The sequence below is a fragment of the Rhinatrema bivittatum genome, chromosome 11, assembly GCF_901001135.1.
Source record: "Rhinatrema bivittatum chromosome 11, aRhiBiv1.1, whole genome shotgun sequence".
NCBI classification, from domain to species: Eukaryota; Metazoa; Chordata; class Amphibia; order Gymnophiona; family Rhinatrematidae; genus Rhinatrema; species Rhinatrema bivittatum.
Genome location: NC_042625.1, coordinates 85310923 through 85338023, shown reverse-complemented (window position 1 = coordinate 85338023; position 27101 = coordinate 85310923). Strand labels below are relative to the sequence as shown.

At 43.5% G+C, this 27101-nt stretch overlaps 3 protein-coding genes across 8 annotated transcripts in view; 1 reads left to right on the top strand and 2 right to left on the bottom strand.

Moving 5' to 3' along the window:
* SRSF4 (serine and arginine rich splicing factor 4) overlaps positions 1–1951 on the bottom strand; it is a 72878-nt gene extending 70927 nt beyond the window's left edge. The window contains 1 exon segment of the mRNA XM_029570912.1: positions 1690–1951. Coding sequence (XP_029426772.1) covers positions 1690–1796 — 107 coding nt within the window. The 5' untranslated portion in view covers positions 1797–1951.
* A 19-nt stretch (positions 1952–1970) lies between these two features.
* TMEM244 (transmembrane protein 244) overlaps positions 1971–27101 on the top strand; it is a 25961-nt gene continuing 830 nt past the window's right edge. Inside the window, exons 1-7 of one of the 6 annotated variants that reach the window (XM_029570919.1) lie at positions 1971–2113; positions 9091–9177; positions 10661–10834; positions 12897–12982; positions 17929–18002; positions 19732–19857; positions 23880–23924. In XM_029570919.1, the coding sequence (XP_029426779.1) occupies positions 10787–10834; positions 12897–12982; positions 17929–18002; positions 19732–19857; positions 23880–23924 (379 nt within the window). In that variant the 5' untranslated portion in view covers positions 1971–2113; positions 9091–9177; positions 10661–10786. The other 5 variants (XM_029570917.1, XM_029570916.1, XM_029570918.1 and 2 more) reach the window with 5 other exon arrangements.
* MECR (mitochondrial trans-2-enoyl-CoA reductase) overlaps positions 22277–27101 on the bottom strand; it is a 25273-nt gene continuing 20448 nt past the window's right edge. Inside the window, exon 11 of the transcript XR_003851886.1 lies at positions 22277–22966. The gene's annotated coding sequence lies outside the window, so the exon portion shown is untranslated. The remainder of the gene's footprint in view (positions 22967–27101) is intronic.

Sequence of the window (27101 nt, the reverse complement as noted above, 5' to 3'; positions counted from 1 at the left end):
ATACTGAAGAGCATGGCGTCCTGTAGGGATATATGTACTAGGGCTGACGTCAGATTGAAATCTGATCCGTCGCCAACTGCTATCAGGAGCACACTATACCCACTGGTCCTGAGTCCATCTGCTACACTGTATATATTCCCCCTACGAGTTCTATTACTCCTAATCCATTTACCTGTTTCTCTATTGCTTCACCCCCCCCCCCCCCCTTTGCCTATTCTGTCCTCTTTCCTTTAAACTTTTCTTGTTAATTATTAATTTGAAAGTTATTTGTTATGATGTAACTTTTATTTCTTCCCTTCCTTTTCCTCCTCTCTATCCATTTTATGTAAACCGATGTGATGGCCATATGAACTTCGGTATATAAAAGCGTTAAATAAATAAAATAAATAGGAAAACACAGGACTGCTTCTACAGCCAAATCCATAAGTAAAGCATGACAAGCAATAACTGACTTATACATGGGGGTAACCTACACGGTGTGGCAGATACCACAGGAAGCTTGCTAGGCAGACTGGATGGACTATTGGTCTTTTTCTGACATCTAAAAGGTGTTACCAACAGGGCACTTTGCAACATGACATGTTTTCATTACCAGTGGCCAGTACTTTTGCTTTAAAAGTTCCCTGCCACATATAGATGGCTTTCATTGAGTGGCAAAACCACGTGTGTTCTCAGGCTGATGCAGAAAGGTGTGTTCAGCTGAAGGCATGGTTTTACCCACTTTTGAATGCACATTTTGTGAGGGTTAACTCTACTACCAATGCAGCGAGAAGTTTTACTCTCATAAAATGTGCATTAAGAAATGTAACGCTTAGCATCCTCGCGTGGAAATGAGGGCATTAAGTACTCAATGCAGAGAGGTGTGCCTTACTAACCCACATTTTCTTAAACTGTGCGCGGTGCCGAGCGCACCTTTTTACATCGGCTCCTTTATGTCTCACATGTATAATCAAGATGCATTTCTATATGGAGCTAAACCTACATATCCAAAAGCCTTTCTCATCATAGGACGGCGGCTAGGCCCGTTCCATCTCCCCATCTTTGGCCGCGGCAAGAAAGCGCGCGCAGGCGCCAAAGTGGGAAGAACGGCCTGACATCCAAAACGTCCCGCTGGGCCGATGCTCCTCCTCAAAGAGGTGGAGAAAGCAAAATAAATAACATGATTGGACTTCTTTATAAATTCTAAAATAACTTATCACCGGACCCCCCCCCCCCCAGCTAACAGGGCAGCCTACGTTCAAACTTATTTGCAGATAACTGACTGTAGAAAGGAAAGGGGGAACGCGCACAAAAAAAAGGAGTGCGTGAGTGTATATAATGCATGGCCGTAGTGACTAGAAAAAATGCATTGGCCCGCATTACACTGTCGCAGAAGAGAAAGGAAAAATTATTGGCCTCTTACAGGAACCGCGGGCCTAATGAGGACACCCGCCGCCTCCCTCACCCAAACCCCGCCAAGAGCTGCAAGCGTCTGCGCAGGCGCTGGCCGGGCACGGGCCTACACAGCCCTGCCAACGGTAGCCGACAAGTTGACTGACAGGGCCCCCTTCCGTCCGAAGGCCGCTAACTCAGGGCCGGCCTTGGCCTTGCGGTCCCTCCAGGGGTTGGAATATTTTAAGGGCAGCAAGCGAAGCGTTCCCCACCACCACCGTCGCCACCTCCGCCAGGAGGGAGGGCGCCTTCCCGTACCCGTTTTTCAGGTCCACCTCCAGGATCTTGCCGTAACCCTTGAAAAACCTCTCGATGTCCCGTTCCCGGGCGTGGAAGCTGAGGCGGCCGATGTAAACCCGCGGCATGCTGAGGGAGGGAGGGTAGAGGGAGGGGGGGAGAGAAAGGGAAGGGGGGGGATTAGCCGCCGCGTGACAGGTTGCGGAGGGAGAGCTGCGCGACTCTGCTTGCCTTTTTTTTTTTTCTCAAGGGAGAAGGAGTGGGGGAGGGAAGGAAGCAGTGGTGTTATTTCCCGAAGTCTCTCGGTCTGACGCTCGCTCGCGCGGTCCCTGCTGCCGCTCCAACGGCGCTAGCGGCACTGCAGTCTGCGTACTGACGTCACGGGATGCGGCCGGGCCACGCGCGTCCTCCCGGTCTCCTTTGCAAGCGGGAGAGCTGCTGAGTGGTGGGGACCGCTTAGTGCTAGCTGTAGTGTTAATTTAGTCTGTTGATTAAATTTTTGTATTGACGGAAACATAGGAGAAACCCTTTAATGCTTAGAGAAGCTATAAAGTGTTCCTCGTTAGTCATCAAGAAAAGGTTGCAATTTTTTTTTTAAATTAATCTGATTCCACTGTACAGCTGGAGTTGTTTGGATTAACGCCCTCTGGATACGGAAAATTGCATGAAATGTTAACTGCAAATCAAAACCGAAGGCTCTTTTAATTCAAGACAGGTCCCTCATGGGAGAAAGAAATTCAGCAATTTAACGACGGAAGTTCTTGAAGGGTATCACTGTTTTGATGCCGAAACAATGGTTGCTATCAAGTTGGTATATATATATATATATATATATTCTTTTTCTAAAAGTTCTTTTTGGATATAGATTTCACTAAGGTTTTGGAATTAAATAAAAATGGACTTAAGGGGTATTTGATTACAGTGTAATATACATTCTCAACAATTTATAGGGCAGGTATGATGCCTACCTTCCATCCATAATGCTATATTTGCCAGGGCTTAATGTGTAGCAAAAAGGAAGTGGAACTGTGGAAGAGGGGGCAGAGGGAGGCGGAGTGGCTGAAACAAGGGTTGAGTGTGACCTGTGTGAGGAAGAGGGGACCAAGGCCGGTGGTTTCCTCTCTTTTTTCCCCCAAATACCTGCACTCATATATGCAGACAGAAGCAGTGGCCATTCTCCCTCATGGCATCCTCCTCAAAAATTGCACAAAAATCAAGGCTGTATGGCTGCTCCAGTCTTCTGGGGGCCAAGAAATGATCAGTAACACCATTTTTTCTTCTCTTTTTTTTTGCAAGGGAGCTAGAACTGATTTCCACTGCTGTCTCTGCCTCCTTAGGTCCCAGAAAAAAAGGTGACAGAAGGTCATTCTGGGTTGTTCTGCTAGAAATTAAGCACTGGGTAACAGAGACAAAAAAGAGGTTGAATCACCAGGACTGAAGCCTTGACAACTGGCAGAGCTGCTCATGAGTTTCAAACTTTTCCTAATTCAACCTCTTTTGTACTTGTTCTTTGCTCTGCTTCAGTATTACCCCATCCCTCTCCTGTTCCCTATAGAACAAGAAGGAAGGGGCTGGATTAGGTAGCAGTTCTCTGTGCCGTCTGCTCCAAGCTAACAGTCTCTTCTTCACTTTCCTGCAGGCTGCCTGGAGGGGAGGGTCTGAAGTAGAACATCCCCCAGCTGCTTTGCTTCTTAAATCTAAAAAGAAGTGGCAGAATTGTGTTTCAAGCCATTCCCCCAAAAATTAAAGCCTGATATTTGCCTTTTATAATGCTTTAGTTGTTTTGTATCTCCTATATATTTGTTACAAACATATGGTGCGTGGGTATTTTTTGGTCTCTTTTTTTTTTTTTTTAATTGTCCTGTACTAAATATTGTCTCAGAAGCCATGACCTATGGACGATGCAGTAAAGCACAAAACTAGAATGTAAAATACTACTAAATTTTATTTATTTGACAGTGTAACAAAAATATATATACAGGCCGATACAGTACAGTGCGCTCCGGTGGCGTACACTGTTAACTCGCATTTGGACACATGTTTTCGACGTGCTAGCTCTACCCCTTATTCAGTAAGGGGTAATAGCGCATCGAAAACGCACATCCAACCCCCCCCCCCCCCCCCCGAAACTAATAGCGCCCGCAACATGCAAATGCATGTTGATGGTCCTATTAGTTAATCCCGCGCGATACACATTTTACTTTCAGAAATTAACACCTGCCCAAAGGCTGGCGTTAATTTCTGCCGGCACCGGGGAAGTGCACAGAAAAGCAGTAAAAACTGCTTTTCTGTGCACCCTCCGACTTAATATCTTGGCGATATTAAGTAGGAGGCCCCAAAAGTAAAAAAAAAAAAAAAAAATTAAAAACTGGCCCATGGCCCGCAGGTCAGAAGACGGACGCTCAATTATGCCGGCGTCCGTTTTCTGAACGCGTGGCTGTCAGCGGGTTTGAGAACCGACGCCGGCAGAATTGAGCATCGGCTGTCAAACCCGCTGACAGCCGCGGCTCCTGTCAAAAAGGAGGAGCTAGGGACGCACTAGTGTCCCTAGCGCCTCCTTTTACCACGGGCCCTAATTTGCATAGGCCACGCTCCTGAATCGTGTGCCCAGGAGAGTGGCCTGCACGCGTGCAGGGAGAGCGGGCGCTTGCCAGCTCTCCCGCACGTTTTTCTGAATCGGCCTGATAGTGAGGCAATATAGTGAGGCACTCAGATAGATATAGGTGAAGGATCATTTTTGTAATGTCATCCTTTTAAGTATAACCCCAAAGAAGATTTTGGGTTGATTGTTTGTTTTAGAAGAAATGTTTATACAAGCAGAATTGTAGTGCAGAAATGAAACCCTTCCTTTAAAATATGAAAACCAGGGGATACTTAATGCTAAAAATGATCCTGCAGTTTAAAATGTTCTACACTGGTCAGTCTCCCCACTTTAGAGATATAATAAAAATTAACAAGAAGAGACATGCAGAACAATTCATACAATTGTCTATTTTCTAATAATTTTGCACTAGATCCATGTGTTTTATGAGAAAACATTTCTGTTTTTATATAGATATGCCTATACATTTGATTGCTGTAGTGGTTCAGGAGATAATGTGTATACAGGAAGATAGGCAAAGCATCTTCATCATTGTCATTTTTATCAACCTTACAATAAATTACGCCCAAGGTGACTTATAACAAGAAAATGGTTTAAGAACATAAGAAATTGCCATGCTGGGTTAGACCAAGGGTCCTTCAAGCCCAGCATCCTGTTTCCAACAGAGGCCAAACCAGGCCACAAGAACCTGGCAATTATCCAAACACTAACAAGATCCCATGCTACTGATGCAATTAATAGCAGTGGCTATTCCCTAAGTAAACTTGATTAATAGCCATTAATGGACTTCTCCTCCAAGAACTTATCCAAACCTTTTTCGAACCCAGCTACACTAACTGCACTAACCACATCCAGAGCTTTATTGTGTGTTAATTTTCTCCGATTAGTCTTAAATGTGCTACTTGCTAACTTTATGGAATGCCCCCTAGTCCTATTATTCGAAAGTGTAAAAGACTGAGTCACATCTACTCGTTGAAGACCTCTCATGATCTTAAAGACCTCTATCATATCCCTCCCCTCAGCCGTCTCTTCTCCAAGCTGAACAGCCCTAACCTCTTCAGCCTTTCCTCATAGGGGAGTCGTTCCATTCCCTTTATCATCTTGGTTGCCCTTCTCTGTACCTTCTCCATTGCAACTATATCTTTTTTGAGATGCGGCGACCAGAATTGTACACAGTATTTCAATAAAAACCTTATAATAATAAACATTTCCCACACCCTCACACCACACTACATCAATAAAATAAAGTGAAAACATACATAATGCAGAGACTACTTTAATTTCAAATCCTGAGCCCCAGCCAAGCTGAGTTTTGGCTACAGGGGTGGGGGAACCAATACTTTCAGCCTGAGCAAGAAACTGCCCCAGCGAGGGTTTGAAGTTAAGTAGTTAGTTTTTTATTGGTAGGTGTGTTTTGCTGCAGCCTTGAATGTCTGCCTGTCCATCTGTACACATGCATGGTGGAAATGGAAAAGTGCTGAACAGATTTGACTGAAATTTGGCATGATTGATCAGGACTACAAGTTCTCAGGGAATTGTAATTTTGGTTCAGACATTTGCAGTTGCCTGACAACTATTTGCTCAGAGGAAGGGAAACGTGCCTTTGTGTTGTGCTTGCAAGCGTGCACTTTTCAACTTGTTGTTATACACATGAAGCGCTAGAACTGAATTGTGTGTTACATTTTCAACTGCAGGATTAGTTTTTTTTTATGTTAAGGAAGTAGAGTTTCACTTGCGTACTGGCTTGCAATTCTACTTGCAAAAAAACGTTTTCTGAAAAAACAAACCTTTGGAGTCATGATTTAAAAAGATGACAGAATAAAGATCCTTTGCCGTAGCATACTAGCATACCATTGCACCAGTATATATGTATGTAGGGCCACTACTTTCATTAAGTGAATTAGGTGATCACCTAGAGCACTAGCCCATTGTCGGGTGGCAGAATAGCTAATGCGAGCTCTTGGCTGCCAGTACATCCTACCCATCCTCCCAGCGGCTGAAGACAAAAAAGAGAGGACCAGAAGGGCCATAAGTGGAGCCCATCTTGCCCATGGACAAAAAGACAGGGAGAGGTCTGGAGCGAGGAGTGTGTATATGTTTGAGTGAGAAAGCCTGTGTAAGGAGCTATGTGTGAGAGGATGTGTGTGGTTGAGAGACAGGAAGTGTGTGCATAGGCATATGTTAGAGGGGTGAATGTTTGTGCGCCCTCCGTCCCCACTAGTCCATGGCCATGTCAGGGTGATTGGAAATCAAAAGTACCAGGTGTGAAGAGTGGGGGATTTTTAAAATCTTTTCAGTTTTAATTATTATGAGTTATTTGATATTCTGCTGTTTGAAATATTGTATTGGTGTTTGAGAAATATTTAAACAATTTTATGAATTTTTAATTATTGGATGCTGTACTTAGCTGTTTTGAAATATTTATTCCTTTTATTAGTATGGTTTTTCTATTATGATTGATGTTTTATATTTCTTGATTTTTTTTTTATGTTTTATGAGGAATGGTGATGCTGCTGTTTTTCAATTGTTTTACTGCATACAGAATCTGACTTGTTGCAGTTTCCAGTTCTGTTTTTGTCTGCATGTTTCTATTTATACTTTATGGCATGGGTGGCCAACTCTGGTCCTCAAAAGCCACCAACTGGCTAGGTTTTTAGGATATCCACAATGAATGTGCATGAGATAAATTTGCATACTATGGAGACAGTTCATGCAAATCTTTCTCATGCATATTCATTATGGATATCCTGAAAACCAGGCCTGTTTGTGGCTCTCAAGGACCTGAGTTAGCCATCCCTGGCCTAGGCCCTAGGATGCTTAATACTTTGCACTAGTCCAATATATATATATATATAGATGCTGTTGAGATTTAGCAGCATTCTATTTTTCACTTTTGTACTTTTTTTGCATGTGGCATTTCTGGGATTTTTTTAAAATGTATTTTGATTGATACTGCTATATATACTTTTGTACTTTTTTTGCATGTGGCATTTCTGGGATTTTTTTTATGTATTTTGATTGATATTGCTATATATATCAATTTGTGCCTATGAAAGTATGCTATATTGCAAGCTGTTTATGTTCTGCATATTGTGGATAAGGTATGTATAGACAGTGTGGTGCTGATGCTTTAAGGCAGTGGTTCCCAACCCTGTCCTGGGAACCCCCCAGCCAGTCCGGTTTTCAGGATATCCACAATGAATTTGCATGAGAGAAAATTTGCATGTTATGGAGGCAATGCATGCATATTTTCTCTCATGCATATTCATTGTGGATATCCTGAAAACCCGACTGGCTGGGGAGTTCCCAGGACAGGGTTGGGAACCACTGCTTTAAGGTGTGAACTCTTTTATTTGTGTTCCCCATTAAAGATGGCTGGGGCCCTTTCTGTGACATTGCCTTTTTAAGAGCATTGCCCCTTTAAGGGTTCCCCTGTCAGCCTCAGGCCGGGCCCTGCTTTCTGATGACCGGCGGCCATCTTAGTTTGCCCCTGAACCAGCCTAATTTAATATAAACTGAATAACGGGTGAAAGGACTGCGACTTGGCCCGGGAACGTCAGGAAAAGGCGATTCGAAATGGCCCGGGAAGATCGCTTGAGTCACATATAAGCGGGGGGCGGGCTCCCGTACCATAGGCTTTTATGGAACTGCTGCCACGGCCACCGCAGCCTGCTTTAAACGCGCAAATAGCTCCGAAAATACGCAGTCTCCAGGCTTGAGCGGTGTGTTCCCGAGATGGTGGGACCCTGGCCTCCAGGAGGGCGCAAAGGTCATCATTTTACCCTCTTTAAAACGCGGGTCCCGTTTGACGGGGTTTCATTTTTCCTTAGGGGTAGTGACATTTTGCTCCTCGTTTCCTCGCAAATTTAACCCCACGGTGCTCATCCAGGTGTTAACATTTTCAGGGGTATTCGCTCTAAATGATGCTGAAAAGAAAAAGTCGTCTCCTATGAATGGTTTGGTGGTGAATAGTAAAAAAAAAATAATTATATTTTTTTATATATATATATATATATGTGGCATTTTATTCTGTTTCTTTCAGGAAAATAGTTGCGTGCACATTTGTTTTCTGCCTATGCTCATAAGGCAGGTCGTTTTTAAGGGGGGTCTTAATACATTTGAATATACAGAAAACACTTGCGGTCTAATAACTGAATTTTGCGGTCCAAAGTGAGTTTCAGTTGCTAGGCTACAGCTAAAAGCTGATTGGCTCTTGCAAAGTGTCCATTATCTGACATCTCTTGCCAAAAAAAAGTGAAATTTAGATCTTTTCTATTTAGCAATCATATAATTTGGTTAATTCATGGAAAATGAACATAATCTTTGATAACCAATTAATGTAAGCCAGTTTAAATTTGGGGATATAAAAATGGCTGCAAAAGAAGGGATCTGGAGAACTATGTGTAAGTCCTGCCCTTATGTACTAAAGGGGATTTCCAGTTTGGTCTATGGAACAAAGTGCATAGTATAGAGATGGCAACCCCTAGTCCTCAAGAGCCACAAATGAGTCTGGTTTTCAGAGTTGGCCAACTGAAAAGGCTTATCCATTCTTGGTTTTGAACCCTTTGCATGCATGGATTTGTAGTTCTGATCATCTGAAAGGCAAAACCAGGAAAGGGGTCAGCATGTTCTGGTTAACCTAGAGTGAAGTGGCAACCCTAGGGGTGGGAATCTTCTGCTAAATTTACAATGTGATGCAGGAGCTTATGTGCACTGTGCATCAGTCCATTTTCACTGTGAAAATGCCGCACAGATCCTTTTTTTTTTTTTTCTGCTTTTCTTTTTATGACTTGCTTTTTTTACCTTACATTTTTTTCCAGCAAAATTGCAGCTTTTACATCTTCCAAACTCATCTCAACCATGTGTTTAGGGCAATGGAAAGTCCCCTAAGCACCTGCACAAACAGGGTGAGTTCCTCATTAGTACATAGATTGAATTAGGCTTTATAGTCTCTCTAATTGCTGTATGTTCTTGTAAAGTAATTGTTGGATGGTATGGTTATTAATAGTGTACATGCAGTAGTGAGAGCAGTGTTGAGGAAAGCTCAGAAGAGAGTGTAATGTGGGATTGGATAAGTTGCATTATTTAGCTGTATTAAGAGTATGGGGGGGGATGTATATGTGTATTTACCTGATATATTTACTTGATATGATATGTTATATATATATATATATATATATCAAATAGTTAATATAGTTAAAACAAAAGTAGCCATTTAATGCATGAAACTGTACTCCATTCTTTTGTGGGACCAGACAAGGAGATGATGAGGGCCTGTGACGGGCTGCCCCACCAGAGTGGTTCCTGCACCATGTTCTCTCCTTTACCTAGAGCACAGCTGATTTAGTGGTTGAAAACCTTTCTACATATGTCTGAGATTGCAAAACTGTTTTACACATTTTTCTGATCAAAATAGTAGTTTTTTTTCTATGTGTATATTTTAGAAGATTTTAAAATATTTTTATAGGTTGACTGTAGGGGAAAATTACAAAATATGTAACAAGCACCAGATATAGGGATATGCCATCCGTTTATATTGCAACTGTTATGTATAAACAATTGAGCTGACCTCCACACCGGTGACGTCCGGAAGGTTAAACGGTTGACACTGTTCTGTTTTATGATATTGGGAGTTTCCTATAACTTGAAGGTTGTATTTCACATTTATGTTTTGTATCACGGCTTTGGCGTTTCTTCTGATTATGTAAACCAGTATACTGGACTGCTGTTCATAATAATAAAAAGAATTACACACAAAAAAAATATTTTTATAAAGACTGATTCAAAAAGAACAAATGCACTCAGTGCTTTAAATAGTAGATTTGTTATTATTTGCATGCCTAAACAAGATTATAATAAGGATTATTAGTTTGTCTATACATATTTTTAATATACTTTCACTGTTGTAATGCAAAGACAAGGACATGGAAATATAAATATATACAATGGTTACAAATGTTGCATATGGAAGATCACAGAAGCATTCCAGAATAATAATTTTATTTAAATTTGTACATGTATTTCCTAATGACATTGCAATTTAATTTCAAATTATTACTCTGTGAACAGCATGTGTTATATTTTGTTTATATACTGACTCTACTTCAGTATTCACTGAAAACAGTTTTTAACATTTTCCTGCGTTCACACTTGGCCTTTATTTTCTGGGCAACCATTAATTATCTAGATAAATATGAATAAATAAAGGGGAAGGCTTTGGCCCTCCTCTCTTTTGACTCTCAAATGTGGCCAGCCCTAAAAACTCAGAGAAAGTAAAGTGTCCTTTTTTTTTTTTTTTTTACTGATAGAATATGTACATTGCAAACTGCATTTCTGTCAGGCTATGTATTGATACTGAGTACTATGGACTGTATGCTCTCTATATCCTAGGGATTGTCATGGAAGTAATATGCTGCTTTGAGGAATGCTAGTCTGGTACCTTCCTGTAGGGGTCGTCTTGCTACTGAGCATCATCTAATCCCGCACCAAGGCACCCAACAACTATTATCCCCTCTTATGGATGCTTCCATGGCTTTGACGAAAGCTAAGGTGGCAGGCACCAAGGTAAGCATTGCAGGTTCTTCCTCCTGCTGTTGGAACTTTTGGGTGACCGAGCAGCTCCAGCAGGATACAACAGCTGCTCTCCCCTCCGATCAGACTGCAGTCACAGCATGTGGTGATTCAGAAAAACTGCATTTATCCGCAAAATAAGGAATTGAAATAAAAACAAAACCCATGATTAGCCTAAATCAACTAATTAAACATGCCTTGTGCATTCTAGCTAGTTGATGTTGCCTGACTTTGTTGTTAATGTTGTATAGAGATGCCTCTCTTTATATTTAATTGATATCTTCTCTTTTCTATAGCAACAATCCCGTTAATGTGCACTCAGTTAATAATCTGTTCCAGTTTCTAGAATTACTGGCATCTGCAAATTGTTTTGCTATACATCAAAGGGAGATGAATTGTATATATTTAAATAACTCCAAGTATGGTTTGAAATAGTTTGCTATAGTTAGTTAACTGACAGCTGTGTTGAGAATTTGTCCCGTTACTGTGAAGGCAAGAGACTTGGGCTCAATCCTGGGACTTTACTCAGTTTTCTGTCATTGGCTTCGCTTTTTTACTTTCTTGGTTGAAACCTGCCAAACAGTTGAAAAAAGTAGTGAAACTATTTAAAGTTCTAGTTTATTTATCCATATTTGATCATGGGCCATATCAGAGCGTACATCTATATATATTACAGCACTTGCACGCTTCTAGAGTTCAGTCTAGTCAACTTCTCAAGTAATATTTTGGAATGCTAGAACAGGATCACATTGTACATACACTAATAATATGGTTAATAATTTAAACTGGGTTTGCATGACAGAGGCATTACAAGGGCACAGTGCAGTGTGCCCACTGCCCAGTTTTGACTGCTCTGTTTTCAGAGTTAAAAAAAAAATTGGTTGACCAGAAAAGGTATATTAAGAAAACCCTACTTGCTTTTCGATGGGATAGGAAGTGGAGGCACAGGAAGGTAAAGCAGAAGATGGTAATATAATACAGATATTTACAACTTTACCCTTGAAACATTCAAATGTTGAATGCATCACCTTTTTTTTTTTTTTTTTTTCCCTTCAAAAAAATTTGTATGGAATTTGGTGCTTATGGAAGGTGCTGGATTATCCACACTGGAAACAGATTTTCTTGGTTTATCTTCAGACTTTCCCTTAGTGCCCTGCCAGTATCTCAGTTTTTCACAAGTGCAAGAGGGTAATTCATTTTCTGCTGAGGCTGTGACAGTGCCATTCCTCTGACCCACCCCTGTCAACTGCTCGGTGTCCCTGAGCCAGCAAACAATAACCACTGATTCTGCCCAGTAACGAGATAAGGATGAAAATGATCTCTTCTTCTCTATAGAAACTTTTATGCTTTGTATGATAAATTAACCCAAGGTAACACCCAAGCTTTCAACAGATGTCTAAAAGGCAATAATATAAATGCTCAAACAGCTTGAAAGCCATCTGATTCCACATTGTGGTTATTGGAAGGGCTTCATGAGCCTTTTTTTTGCCAGATGAGGCACTTTGTTTCATTAAGATGATTGTTCTGATTAGCAGATTTCTTGGGTGCCTTTTCCAGTCTTCTTACACAGTGAAAAGCAATTCATAATAGCAAAAAAATACAGCCATTATGTAGGTTGCCTTTGTTTCCACAAGTCAAGCTTTACACTAAATATATTAAAAACCTCCTAAATCAGCTAAACTTATTCATTCTATTTTGTTTAGCAACCGCATACTTCTCCTGTGGACTTCCAGTTTAATCAGAACCCACCCCAACAGAGGCTGTGGTGCCAGGAGCAGCCTTTTGCAAGTTCCCAGGGGTTTTTATTCTCATATTTTGATTTCCTTTTTCCTCCCATGTAGTCCATCCATTAACAGTCCTTCCAAAATCGAGTACAGGTGTGCAATGGCTCATTCTCCTTCCCAGGGTGTGAATCCTGCCACTGCTACCTTTGCCAGGTTAAACCCTGGTGACCAGCATGCTGTGCTGCCATTGGGCTAGCCCTGCTAAAGTTATTGTGTGTGTGCGGCGGTATTTGTACGTGTGTCTAACTACATTTTTTTAATGCTCTTTTCAGACTGTTCTCCTTCACCTGCTGCTGTGTTTGGTCATTTTTTATACTCTTTATTACATGATTGGCAGCGTATGCTTTGGAGCTTTCAGGTGAGGCTAACCATGAGCATGCAATTCATGTTCTTGAATTAGAACAATGGTTTGTGCTGTCTTTGTTTATTGTGGCCAGAGTGCTCCAGGTAGGAGAAAAGCGGCAAAGTCCTAGATACTCAAAGAGAAGCCTTACAGATGTTCTGATAATAAACTGCTCAGAGTGTAAAAGGAGCTTAATTCTATATTTTTAATTTTTATCATAGAATACAATTTCTCAAACTTTGCTTGACAGAATCCACTTTTACAAAATCATAGGCCTTGCTGTGAAATAATTCCCACTTCCTGCTCATACCCCAGAGCAGTCCAGACAAGTGTGTTTTACATCCCTACCAGCAGATGGAGGCAGAGAATAAAAACTTTTCAGGCACTGTTGTTTAACCGAGAGTACACCTGCAGTCCTTCAGTATTTCTCTGTCTCCAGCAGATGGTAGAGGTGCAAACTTGCAGTTTGGAGTTTAGAAAGTAAAATAAAATAAATAAAAGAGAAGGAGAGAGCATGACTGATTTTCATAGGAGCTCCCTGAGGTGTTAGGTTCCTTTGTGGGCCATCCCTCAGGTAGAGCAGGGGGTTGGAGATCCCTGAATTAGCTCGACTCTCAGCATCCAGAGAGGGTGACAGCCAGGGTCCTGGTTCCATCGTTCCTCTGAGGCCTTTGTCCCCCAGCCAGAAGCAGGGAAGCAGTTATTTATTTGCTTGGCTTCTTTATTTGTGCTGTCGCTAAAAAAAAAAAAAAATGCAATGTGCAGAGCAGGGCTGTTAGTGCGGCTGTTACTGAGCATCAAGGCCAGAATCAGGGGTAAGAGAGGGAGCCCGCAGCTCGACAGCACCGGAGGTCCAGAGTATAGTTGAAGGGGTGTTTGTGTGCCGGCAGGAAGGCTCCGTGATCGTCACCCACGGAGCACGGGAAAGTTTGTCGGGCCCGTGGTTTGAGGCGATTGCACCTCATGCACTGCTTGTGTCTCCGGAGGGGAAGGAACCTCCGTCAAGACTGCAGGTGGCAAGCGCTCCTCCGGTCAACAGTGCCCGTGAGGGTGAGAAGGGACGCACGTGACTTGGTGGCAGCACCAGGACCGTACCGGCAGGAGTGTCTCGGCAATTGCTGCTCTCAGGAGGTTATTTTTACCACAGCAAAAGCATGGCGCCTCCTAATGAGTGCGAGAGAATGTGTCTGGCCTGTAGAGTGAGGTGACCGCACCTCAATGGGGCCTCTTGGTGCGCCGGCTGTGCCTCTGGAGAGGAAGGGACCTCCGCGGAGGGATCTGGAAGCGAATGCTTGCTTTCTTCAAGCCCTGTTCTGGAGGCCCTGGGGGGGGGGGGGGTGGGGAGGAGTTGGAGGAGACGGCAATTATGTTGCCTTCATGTGGCAGGAGACTTGCATTGCTAGGGAGTTCAGGGACTCCTTCCCCCACTGTCTCCAGCGGAGCAATGCCCTGAGGAAGATAAAGAAGGGGCACAGGAGCCAGATAAGGACGCTGTAGAGAAGGGAGCAAGTGGTTCTGATGATTTTTCCACAGATTGTGTCCTGCTACTCCATGAAGCCTATTTGGCTAAGAAGCAAGCAGCAAGTAAGTGTTTGGCCACCCAGAAGTCCCAGCGCTCAACTAAGAGGCCTAGAGCAACTGTGCAAGCAAGGTCAGGGAAGCTTCTTTAGCTCCTGGGTTGGGGACACCCATCAGATGAAGATGAGTTTTCTGAGGATTCAGAAGGTGAAGGTCTACAGGAGGGTCCACAAGGGGACCCGGACATTGATCCTGTGGACGTACCGGCGGGTAGTAGACCTGATGCGGAGAAGGTTCCTGTTGCAGAAGTGGACGATCCTAGGGTGGTGAGATTTATTCTGTAAGGAAGAACTGTGTTCTCTCATTCCCCAGGTACTGGAGGAATGGAAGATCAAGGTCATGCAGGAGGATTCTGACAATGAAGGGGTACATCCTGTCCTGGAGGGGCTGCATGGGCAACCAACGACCTTTCCTTTACCGAAGAAAGTGAAGAAATTGATTGACTAGGAGTGGGAGTCCTCCAGAGGCAGGCCTGAAGGTAGCCAGAGCTATAGCTAAGTTGTATCCCTTACCGGAGCTTTGGAGACTTCCAAAGGTAGATGAGGTGGTGTCTGAGGTGACAAAGAACGTGACCGTTCCTGCAGCAGGGTTGGCTATGTTGAAGGATGTCCAGGATTGGATGTTGGAGAGACTGTTTGAGGTCTCGGCTTTGAGCTGCAGTCTGTGCTAGCCTGATGCAGAGAGCTGGTTTGTACTGGGTGTAGAAAGCACAGGAGATGATGTCAGGATCTTCAGCTGATTCCAACCAGGCGGCTCAGTTGGAAGCAGACGTGGCCTATGTGGTGGATGCCCTGTACGACATGGTCTGGACATCGGCTAGGAATATAATTTCTGTGGTGGCAGTATGGAGACTTCTGTGGTTGTGGAATTGGGTGGCAGCTGTTAATCTCCACTTTAAGGGAAAGCTGTTGTTCGGAGAAGATTTGGAACAGCTGATGAAGCATTTGGGGGAGTTGCCTGAGGATAAGAAGACCAGCAAGAAGAGCTTTCTGCCGCATCCTCTCAAGAGATGAGGAGGTTTTGCTCCATTAGGAGTTCTCCCGCTTCTTCACAGAAGCAAGGCTCAGGAAGGCAGCAGTCCTTTCAAGAGTCACGTGGACCTTCCCGATTATAGTAGCAGCCAGGGGGCCGGAGTAGGTAAGACCTCCCAGTGAAGGTAGGCTGGTCCACTCTTCTCTGGAAGCCTTTGGGGAGGAGACTAGCCCTCTCTTACAAGGAGCAGACCAAGATCACATCCGATTCTGGAAGTGATAAAGAAACGGCTATGCCTTAGAATTTTCGCGCCCGATCAGAGGTCCATGTGGTATCCCATTGTGCTTCTCACGTCAAGCGAGTAGCGGTACGGGACACATTGCAGCAGCTGCAGCACTCGGTCGCCATTGCCCTAGTTCCCCTAAAGGAGCAAGGGCTATGAAGATACTCCGTTTACTTTATGGTTCCCAAGAAGGAGGGCACCTTTTGGCCCATTCTCGATCTGCAGAAGATCAGTGCAGCAGTGCGGATGCCGCACTTTCGTATGGAGATGCTGCGGACGGTGATAGCGGCTTGCAAAGGGGAGTTTCTCACATCAGTAGATTTAATGGAGGCTCACCTGCACATTCCCAACATTTCTTGCTTCATGGTGCTAGGATAGTATTTCCAGTTTCAAGCGTATCCCTTCGGGATAAGGACAGCGCCACAAACTTTCACTCTGTGGATCTCCGTTTGAACCGCTGAGAAGGGCATCTTTGAAAGATTTCTCCTTTAGGCCTTGTCGTGCAGAGATCCTTTTCTATGGATTTCGGGTGACGGGGTAACGCTGCATACGGTTCCTTCCTTTTTTTTTGCCGAAGGTTATATCCTCATTTTCATCTCAACCAGACGGTGGAATTGCCGGTTTTTCCGCACCTGGCATCAGATACGCCGCACGCGAAGGAGCTTTGCTTGTTGGATGTTCATCTGGCTCTGTTGTGATATCTTAAGGTCACCAATGACTTTCAGGTGTCAGTTCCTCAAAGAAAGGATGTAAAGCTTCTAGGAGCGCGATTGCGGGATGATTGAAGGAAGCGATTTTTTTTCAGCCTAGCTCCATAAGTGTTGATCGGTTCCAGAGGGGTTGCGGGCGCATTCTACTAGGGCTCAGGCTGCCTCTTGGGCAGAGTATTAGCTGGTATCTCCGCAGGAGATTTGTCGGGCGGTGACATGGTCTTCCCTGCAGACTTTTACCAAACGTTACTGCTGGGATGTTTGAGCACCAGAAGAGGAGAAGTTTGGAGAAAGTGTGTTGCAGGCAGGTCTTTCGGGTTCCCGCCCAGTAGAAAAAGCCTCATGAAACAGAACATTTTTTTTAACTTATTCCTTAAGGCTTATGCAGGATTTTAAAGCTTTTATTTCTCAGGAAGTAAACTCCAAAGTGAGGCACCGATTACAGGCAAAGCACGTTTGCGAATTAGCTGCAGGTGCGTCACTTTAAAATCGGAAACTTCAAGAAAATTAGAATCAGAGGATCGCAGAGATCTAGCTGGGATATAGCAATGAAAAAGTTCTGAAAGATACCTGGGAACATCGTTTTCTAAAGATTTATACACTGTCAGAACTTTAAGCATTGTATAACTGGCAGCCAGTGTAATTGCTGTAATATAGGAGTTATATGCTCCCGAGTTGGAGCCTTTAAAATCAAATGGGCTGCCGCATTTTGCAAGAGCTGCAAAGCCCATAGTTTAATTTTTACATAACCCAACATCCAGGGAGCTACAATAATCTATGGTGGTCATGATAAAGGCCTGCACCAGTGTTCGAAAATCAGCAGCATGTAAGAAAGGTCAACTATGCTGCAATAATTTTAGATTAAAATACCCCTTAGCCACTACAGACTTCAGTTGACAGGTGTAATCTAACTTGTAGTCAAAGTAAAAACCTAGATTACAACCTTCATTTCAAATGGAAGTGGTAAGGACTAGAATTACTGTTGGGATGAAAACCCAAACCTGCAATAGCCAAGAAACCTCCCCCAGAAACTGGGTGCTATGGCGGTTCTGTTTTCCCCTGTGAGAGACAGCATTAGTGCTTGTGAAATAAGAAAAAAAAGAGGTTGGTTATTTTTGCCCCCGTTGGCTCATTCTTGCTGTTGTGCCTTTCACTCCATCATTACTTAAGTTTTTAGAAGCAGGGCTAAGTCCTCCCTTGAAGTAAGAAAGAGTAAAATTCCTTTATTTTTCCTTTCCTGGTAAAGTCCACAGAGGTCTGTCTGTTCTCGGGAAGTATTTTTTTCTTACTCTGAAGTATTAAAGTAAAGATTAGTGCCAGAAAACACAATTTCTCTAAGAGAGGGACAGAAGTAAGCTTCTCTGCATTGTTGCATGTAACCTGTCTAAATTCCTAACGTCACTTTTTGTCATTGATAGACTGGACACATTCGATGGACTTATCCCATTTGACTTTAAGACAGAACCTTCTCAGTCGAACTCCAAGTATCTGGGTAAGCACACTCATGGGGCACCTGGTTTGCAATGGGATTAGATGCCCAGATGGTGGATTTCTGATACTCCTTGACAGATTTTTTTTTTTTTTTTTTTTTAATTCTCTCGTGCATATCTTGGTGAGAGTGGCTCAAATTTCTGTGACTATTATGCAGAGCAGGTGTGTATGTTATGTAGCATCAGGACGTTCATCCATAGATCATGTCCTCCTCCCCAGTTGACAGTCAAAAGGAACAATCAGGCAAGCTCTTTTTAATTTGACCATAAAGTGGCATTGGCCATTTTGTCCCTGCAAAATACTCTGAAGATCCTATATTAGTTTAGTGTTGACAGTTGGTGGGTGTCTGAGCTGTATCACTTTGTCACAGAAATATGCAGCCAGCAGGAGAACCGTGATGGGATGAGCAAAAAGTAGCCCAGGGCTTTTTATAGCACCTCTGCCTCCCTCCTACGTCCATTGTCTGATCAGGATGTTTCCTGGTAAATGCTGACAGACAGACCATCCAGCCTGTCTAGTTGAGATCTTTTCACTTCGGCTGGACGTGGCTCTCATGTGTAGCCCAACACTAGCAACCTCCTTATCCGTACCAAGCGGCACCAAACTCTATTACAGTGATCACCTCCACTAGTAGGACACTTCAGACCATGCCGGGTTTTTGCTTCTTACAAGCTCAATAATTAAGCCAACACTCCGGCCTCTTTCTATGTCTTAGTACCAAGTTTTGTAATAAGCCTTACAGCCACCAATCCAGCATCTCCGTGCTCACTAAAGTTTGGGTTTTAACTACAGTCCCTCCACGCAGGCCCCACTTTCCTCTTGGAACGTTAACGCTGTTGTAGTGCTGCTCCATGCAGGTTACTGTAATGCTTTTTCTACCCTCCTTTTTGGCACTAGGGATCCTCAGTGCTTACCGCATCCTGCCTTGAATTCGGTTAGTTTTTTTTTTTACTTTTCCCACCATCTCCTCTGGGAGTCCATTTCATACATCCATTGCCCTTTTGGTGAAGAAATACTTTGTGTGGGTATACGGAAAAATAACGTCACACACACACACGTATCAGAGCCTTATACCAAACCTGTCCTGGAGAACCCCCAGCCACTTCAGTTTTCAGGATAGCCAGAGTGAATATGCATGAGATAAATTTGCACACAATGAGGGCAGTGCAAGCACAGAACTTCTTGGTTTTCTAAAAACAACTGAAGCCATTTAAACTTCAATACATAAAAAAATACTCTGTCTATAAAAAAGCAAAAGCTTGAATGTTTCAGCACAGGCAATAAATATGCCCTAAAGGCTTAATTTCTATGGAAAGCGTCATCTTGAGTGTGGGGGGGATGTCTGTGTCAAGGTAGACAGCTTTTCTTCTTCCCTGCTCTGAATAAGGGCCTCTCATATGCTTACCTTGCTGTTTCCTATCAGAAGAGATGATTGCCTTTATGCAGCAAACACAGGAACTTCAGTGTCACAGGGCTGCCTGTTTTATTTGGGACCCTATATCACATGGTGATTTACAAAACATTCATCTACCCCCCCTCCACACACACATACATTCCACCCTAGGCTTTGGCATGTACTTCTCTTGCTGGTAAGTGGAGGTTACAGCATGTGGAACCAGCCCTGAAGTTTCACAGCGATGTCCAGAACGGAAACGAACGACCTCTCTCTTGAGCACTCTCTCCCTCCAGCTGTCTGTCAGCTAACATGTGCTTTGCTCTCTCTTCTGCAGTGAACTTGCTGTCCATGGAGCTGACTTATTTCACAAGCGGCCTGCTGTTTGCTGCAGTAGTGAAGAGGTGGATGTGGGACTATGCGATCACGGTCACCTTTGTACACGTGGCTCTGACTTCTGCAGGTGAGGAGAAAATTCAAGCTTGCTCGCTCCCCCCCCCCCCCCCGCCATTGAGCAAAGACTGAAACTGGAAAATAAATCATTTCTATAAATCAGCAAGTTCCCTCCATGGCTTTCCTGTCACGATTCCTCAGCTTATTAAACAAACTAAGGGGCTTGTGTGCTAAAGATTTTTTCCCACTTTGATTCTAAGGGAAAAAAGTTTAGTACAAAAGGTCCTAAGTTTTGGGGGTTTAGATGAAATTTTGCTAGTGTGAGCGCACCCGTTATTGGCAATGCCTCGGTCTGTTTCTCTGTCCATCCGTACATATTGGAACTTGCAGACTACTGCCCAGATCTAGCTGAAATTCAGCATGGATGATTGAGACTAAACCTTGTGAGGGAATTGTGATATTTGGTTGACATTGGTACAAAGCTGCAGCTGTCTGACAACTTTGTCTGTCTCATGTCAACCTTGATTCCTTTGGAGGAAGGGAAACACGTTTGGGTCATGCTTCCAGCATTCATCTTCCTTTTTTTTTTTCTGGTCTGTACCGCAGAATCAGTTTAAAATGTAGAAAACAATGCTGTATTCCTTCTTATTCACCAGCAGTAAACTTTCTGGAGCAGATGTCTTGTTTCCTGCTGTCCAATAATGTTTGTTGTAAGAATGACTGTTTTCACCATTCAAGTTAGCATTGGATTAGCAGAAGTTTCAATAGCACATACATAATTTTGATTTGTGAGATGAGCAAATTTGACACAAATGTGTTGAACAGAGCGCCACAGAATAACACATAGTATATCATTTTTACAATTGTGTTGGCGGAAGAGTTTCTGTTTTGTGATCCCTGTGGAATTGGGCCATGCCAAGGAATTATTTGGTGAGAGGACATACGTTTCAGAGTTGTTTTGAGAATAAGGTTATGAAAATATTTCCTGAGTTAACCACACTTTTGATTATTAATACATAATCTGTGGCACTGAGTTAGGGTCAGGGACAACAACACTTGTTTGCTTTTTTATTACTTGCTATTACTTCCAGATATGTAGTTTTCTGAATTGCATGCTCCCATCCCAGCATGAAAAGTAGGCTGAAGATGAAGATTGGAACTTTTAATATAGAATCTCTATATAATGGTTTTGAAATGTTTTTGCTTTCATATGCATTGTGCTCACTTAAGCAAAACATTGGTCTGTCTCCACAGGGAGCAGCTTGCTTGTCCTACCTATTCTGGCTATTACAACTGGCACTATATTTGTCTTGTGCTGTTATGGGCAATAATACAGATGGTGTTATCTGCATTCTCACCACAGCTAATGGAGTGGAAATGGAAGGATGATCTCTCTTCAGAGTAAGACACTTCAGATAACAGAGAGACCTTTATTCCACCATTTGGTTCATCCTTGTCCTATCTTTGTTTGTTTGTTTTCATTACTTAGAAGCAAGTAATTCCATTTAAGATAAAATTGCTAGAAGTTTGAGTAAAAATAGGTAGGACTGTAAGAATGCCACGGTTTGTTTTGTTATCCAGCGGTGATTGATATGGGCGTCTGAGATTACAGGGGTCAATCATTCAGCTGTGGATTTCTTCGGCCATAGTTACCTTTGCAGAAGAGAACTGTATGGTCGGAGCGGGGTTCAAATCCCACTGATGCTCCTTGTGCAAGTCCATTTCATTCTCCATTTCCTCAGGTACAAACTTAATTCCTAATCCTCAAAGGCTTTTCTGCCATTCCATGACTATGGGAAAAATACTTAGTAAATGAGGCTCTTAGATTGTAAACCTTCTGGGGAGAGAGAAAATGCCTACTGGCATTTTTAGGCATGACCTATATAAAACAGATTATGTACACTTGTCTTCGGATAATTCTTATATGGAGCGAACAGGACCTGTGACCTGCAAAGAATATGCATAGTAGAGGTATTGCATGCATACATTCTTCTATTATGATGATATTTGCTTGTATTTATTGATATTTTTGTAAGCTGCCCTGCATCCTTCAGAAGGAGGGTGACCTACAAATTGAAATGTAATTCAAGGTGGCCCCTGGAGCCAGAAATCCTGGGCCACAGACTGACCAAGATGCAACACTGGGAGGTTAGTGTAAGCTGAGAATTGTAAACTGTTTGTAGTGACACTATGTGAGCGAGCACTTTAGATAGATGCATTGCATAAGACCATGTAGTTTGATATTGCATACCCTGATCAGATGGGAGTTGGGAGAGTTGTGATGTTTGCTGTTCCAAGCAAAGTGCTTTTTTTATGAGGGCTATTAATCAAAGTTTACTATGGTGCAGTTGGGAATGATAAAAAGAAGATGGTTGGAAAACAGGGTGGGTGATCAGAGGAGAAGGGAGAGTGATGGATAATGTACATAAGGATTCGTAAAACAAACAGAAGTGGGAGGGGGTTAAATACATGTTGAGTGGATAAGGATAAATAAAACAAGAGACTAGACTTATTTTTTATTTTCATGAATATATTCACATAAAAACATTGTTCCAGCTGAAAGACAGTCTAGATGCCTGTGTTATATTTCTTGTAAATCAGCAATCCTGGCTAAAGCATTCCCTATTCAAACTCCTCTCCTCCCCCCAGTTGGCCTGGAGCGCCTCAAGGTATTAGAGACAAACTTGCTGCATTGGGAAGGAAAATGAAATTATTACTGAGTCTCAATTTAATGTCTTCAAAAAGCATCTGTCGTAGTGCATTATGGAGAAATGAATTAAAGAATAAAGCGATGGAGGAGCAGAGATGTAAAAGGATAAGGAGAAGGGAGCCCTGAAGCCAGGCAGTGAGAGCACAAAGCTGTGAATACTGCTGCCCCTGTCACCCACTCCCAGTGCAGCTGTAAGGAAACCTTTCCTGGGGTAGGGTTAGATCATAACCATTTTAGGGAAGGGGCCAGCCTGGGTGCGCCACTATTAAGGTGAAATTGTGGCTCATTTGATCTGTGACTTCCCCAACACTTGATACAAATAGGCTTGGCCCACCCATGAGGACCCAACTCTTCTTGCACTCCACCGAAGAACAGTACGAACAGGGTCCGTCCGTTGTCTTCATTTTTATATTATTATTTTTCCTGGCACCGTATTATTGTTTCACAGCAGGAACAAAAATGGAGAAGTCTGCAAAAAAAGAAAACAGCTCTTCATTTTTCTACATATGTGTTCGTGTTGTAAAAAAAAAACAAAACCACACATATTCCTACAAAAAATAAAATCTGAAAAGAGAGGTTCCTAACGCTTAAGGGCGAAGCGACACAGGCTCCACTCAAAGTAGGGAAGGGCTCCTCTCTCATCCCCCAAGGCGCACACACCAGCAGGGGGCGACAGTCCCAAGTGGCGGGGGTTCTGTTTCTTAGGTGTCGTATATTTTTCCTGGCTCCTATGACTACTTTAATTTTATTTATGGATTTAGCTCAAGGTGAGTTACATTCAGGTACTTCCCCCTCCCCAGCGGGCTTACAGTCCAAGGCCTCAGTCCCCATTTTCTGTAGGGCTCTGACTTTTTTTTTTTACCTGTGGCAACAGAGGTGGAAGTGACTTGCCCAAGTGTGATTTGAGCCCTAGTTTGCAGCCGGCTGCTCCACTCCTCAGTCTAATCTGAATTGTCTATTTTAGCCAAAGATGAGTTCTTTATCAAACGAGGTAGAATATTTTCGCTGGGGGGGATTAGAAGCTAGAGCGGAAAGGGCCTAAGGGCATTTCACCTAACAATATTTGACTTCGGTCAGCTTGTGAATTATCTTTCTATAAGTGTGTGTAGATTAGTGCTCTATCAACGTTACGAAGTGATAAAGAAATGGAGCGAGAAACAGATGAGTGAATAGACGTGAAAACAGAGTAAGTGAAGAATACAAGAAAATGGTTTAAAACTGAGGCCTAGGCTTTTGGCAAAGAAGCCCCCTCCATTGTGTGTGTGAAAAGAAGTTTCTCTGCCTTCGCGTGTTATTTGGGGCCATACAGTTCCAACTGACATTCTGCATAGTCCCGAAGCGGGGCCCTGAGCTCGTCTAAAGGTCCTGATTTTATTTTGCAGTTATGGCCGAGTTTCCTCTCATCTGGCAGTGGTGGCTTGCAATTGGTAGGTACTAGACTCACTGCATGTGGTGTGTTGTTTTTTTTTTTTTTGTCTCACACCCTTGTGTATGCCTTGCAGTTGGAGCCTGGGGGCCACAACCAGTCTCAACTTATGAGGAATGTTTTGGGGGGGAAGTACAATCTCTTGCTACAAATGGGGTCACTACCTGCACCAAGTGCTTATTTTTAAGTATATCAACTGGTGCCCCTGAGTAGAGGTAACATGCAATACTAATGTAATAGAATTAGAATCTAGGAAAATTGGGGGTTATTTGGCAAGGCTGACAGAATAACCGTGCCTGCATTTCCCAGACTTTTAAATGAAAAGACATTCCCTGTATATACCCAGCTTAGTCCACACTCCTGGGTTTTGCCTCCCTTCCAGCAGATGGAGACAGAGAAAGTTTTGCGCATGGCTTAGTCCTATTGCTTAGCGTTAAGCGAGTCATAAATTCCAATAAATGTAAATGCGGACACCGTCACTTAACTTGGTGTGCCACCTGAAGTCCATCAGTATTTCTCTGTTTCCAGCAGATGGAAGATGGTGCAAATCCTACAGTCAGGGTAGAAAATAAAAAAAAAAAAAAAAATTTTTAGCAATAGGTGACTGGATAGCCCTCCCTGAAGGTCGGTAGGTCATGGTGGGGCCATCCTTTCAGGTGGAGAAGTGGACGAGCAGGGGGTCGGAAACCCCTGAGTCTCTCTGGATTCTTGACCCACTGAGGGGGGAGATAACTGGTGGGGCTAATTCTCTCTCCTGCCTCCTACAGGTGGACAGCCGGAGCCTGCAGTCGCTAGTTTATATGAAAGCATAGTTATATACAAAAAAGGAACAAGCCTTTTAGTTTGTGTTGTGCCAGTCAGGAGCTTTGGCCAGGTTTTGCAGCGTGACGATTCGGGGAGGTTGGGCACTTTAGGGGCTGCTTCTTGTGGCACTTTCTGCAGGCGGGCTGGTGCCGCAGTGGAGGGGGGGAGGAAGAGGAAGAAAACCATGCCGAGGGGCAGGCAGTGCGCTGCCTGTGGATTGTGTTCCCGCCGTGGCCGCTGGTGGGCAAGGTCTTGCGAAGGATGGAAGTGCTTCACGTTGGCCGTGCTTCGCGGATTTAATCAAGCTCGGAGTGGACGGGCTGCTGCGTCGTGCTCATCTTCACAAACTCTGTGCCCAGATCCCATAGTTCTAGATCAGGCACATGGCTTCTCTTTTGCGGCTTGGCTTCTGCAAGGAAGCACCTGAGAGAAAAAAGGTTATCCAGAGGATGTTGATTGCCGCTTTGTTGCAAGCAAGCAAGGCAGGCCTCCTTGGCCTACGTGCGGCTGTGGAAGATCTTGGAGGCTTGCTCCAAGGTGCATAGTGTAGATCTAACTCTAGCGTCTGTGGACCACCATTTGTCTTGTCGTTTTTGCAGCAAAGTTTGGTGAAAGGTTTGCTTTCAACTCCTTAAGGGTCCAGGTGGTGGCCTCTGGGTGCCTCTGGCTGCGCATCCTGCTGTTTTGTGCGTTTTCTGTGAGGCGTGAAGCATTTACATCCCCCAGTGCAGAGCGTGTGCCCCCCGTGGAGCCTAAACTTGGTGTGTGGGTGCTGTTTGAGCCACTGTGCAAAGCAACTTTGAAGGATTTTACTTTAAAGGTAGTCTTTTTTTCTGGTTGCAAGTTGTGCGGCCAGAAGGATTTCAGCGCTACCTGCTCTCTCAGGAGGAGATCCTTTTCCTAAAGATTTCGGATTCTGTTGTCTTTGTGTACGGTGCCTTCTTTCCTTCCAAAGGTTATTTTGGCCTTCCTTTTGAAAGTCCATGGAGTTACAAATCTGGATATGAGGCTTTCTTTAGATAAGGAGTCGAGGTGCTGTTGCGATATTTGGAGGTTACTCATGGCTTTAGAGTGTCCGACCATCTTTTCATTTTCGCAAGTGGTGTGAAGAAGGGACATAGGGCCTCTAAAGCGATCATAGTGTGGTAGTTCACGGAGGCCATAGCTTCAGCATACGTTTGCAAGGGACGGTCGCTGCCTCAGGGTCTAAGAGCTCCCTCGACTCAGTTGCAGGTGCCATCCTGGGCTGAATGTCTGTTAGTGTTTCCACAAGAGATTTGTAGGGTGGCTACTTGGAAATCATTGCACACTTTCTCCAGACATCGTCTGGACATCCAGGTACCAGAGTCTAGGACCTTTGGTTCACGCGTGCTTAGAGCAGGACTCTCGCGGTCCCACCTGGTTTAGGGAAGCTTTGGTACATCCCAGGAGTCTGGACTGATCCTGCTACGTACAAGGAAAGGAAAATTGGTTCTTACCTGCTAATGTTTGTTCCTGTAGTACCACAGATCAGTCCAGAGTCTCACCCAGTGTTGGAGTCTGCTCGTTCTGTGTTTTTTTTGTAAATAAGCTGAAAGTTTCAATTGAGTTTTTCTAGATCAGGTGATGGTTGTAAGGATCATTCACATTAAGTGTTTCCATTTCCTCCTGCTCCTTCGGTGGGTGATGTTTGATAAGATACATTGTGTTTTGGGGTACAGGTCAATACTGACTGACTGCAGGTGGCACACCAGGTTAAGTTACAGTGTCAGCAAAACTTTCTCTGTCTCCATCTGCTGGAAGGGAGGCAAAACCCAGGCATCTGGACTGATCTGTGGTGGTATAGGAACCAACATTAGCAGGTAAGAACTAGTTTTTGTTTTTATATTAGTAGTGAAACAGCCTTGCAGCTTTTCAAGAGGTGTTTCATCATTGGGAGGTTGAAACTGTAGCTAAGAGATTAGAATGATAAAATTAGCACTATTTGCTCTTAAAATGGAGGAAATGCTGTTTAGTATTATCTTGATCTCAGACAAAACTTTATCCCACCCCTATTTTGAGCTGGAGTCTTTGTACTCGCCCTCTGAGATAGGCAAAGCTCCTAAAGCAGTGGCAGCATCAAATTGGGACAAGTTGTTTTTCTTTTAAACAGCTAAGTCATCTGCTTTCCATGATGAACGCTGTAACCCACTATCCCTATTCCTCCCTATGTATGTTCCCATGATTTATGGCCATACACAGACTCTTTCCATTCCACCGTGCAGGGGTAAGGTTGGCAGGGATTACACTTAATGCATCACAGATCATTCAAAAGATAATGCATAGGACTGATTTTGTCATGACTAAAAGGCAGAGGGGGAATATGGGAAATATTTTCAATGGCCTGGTTCAGTAA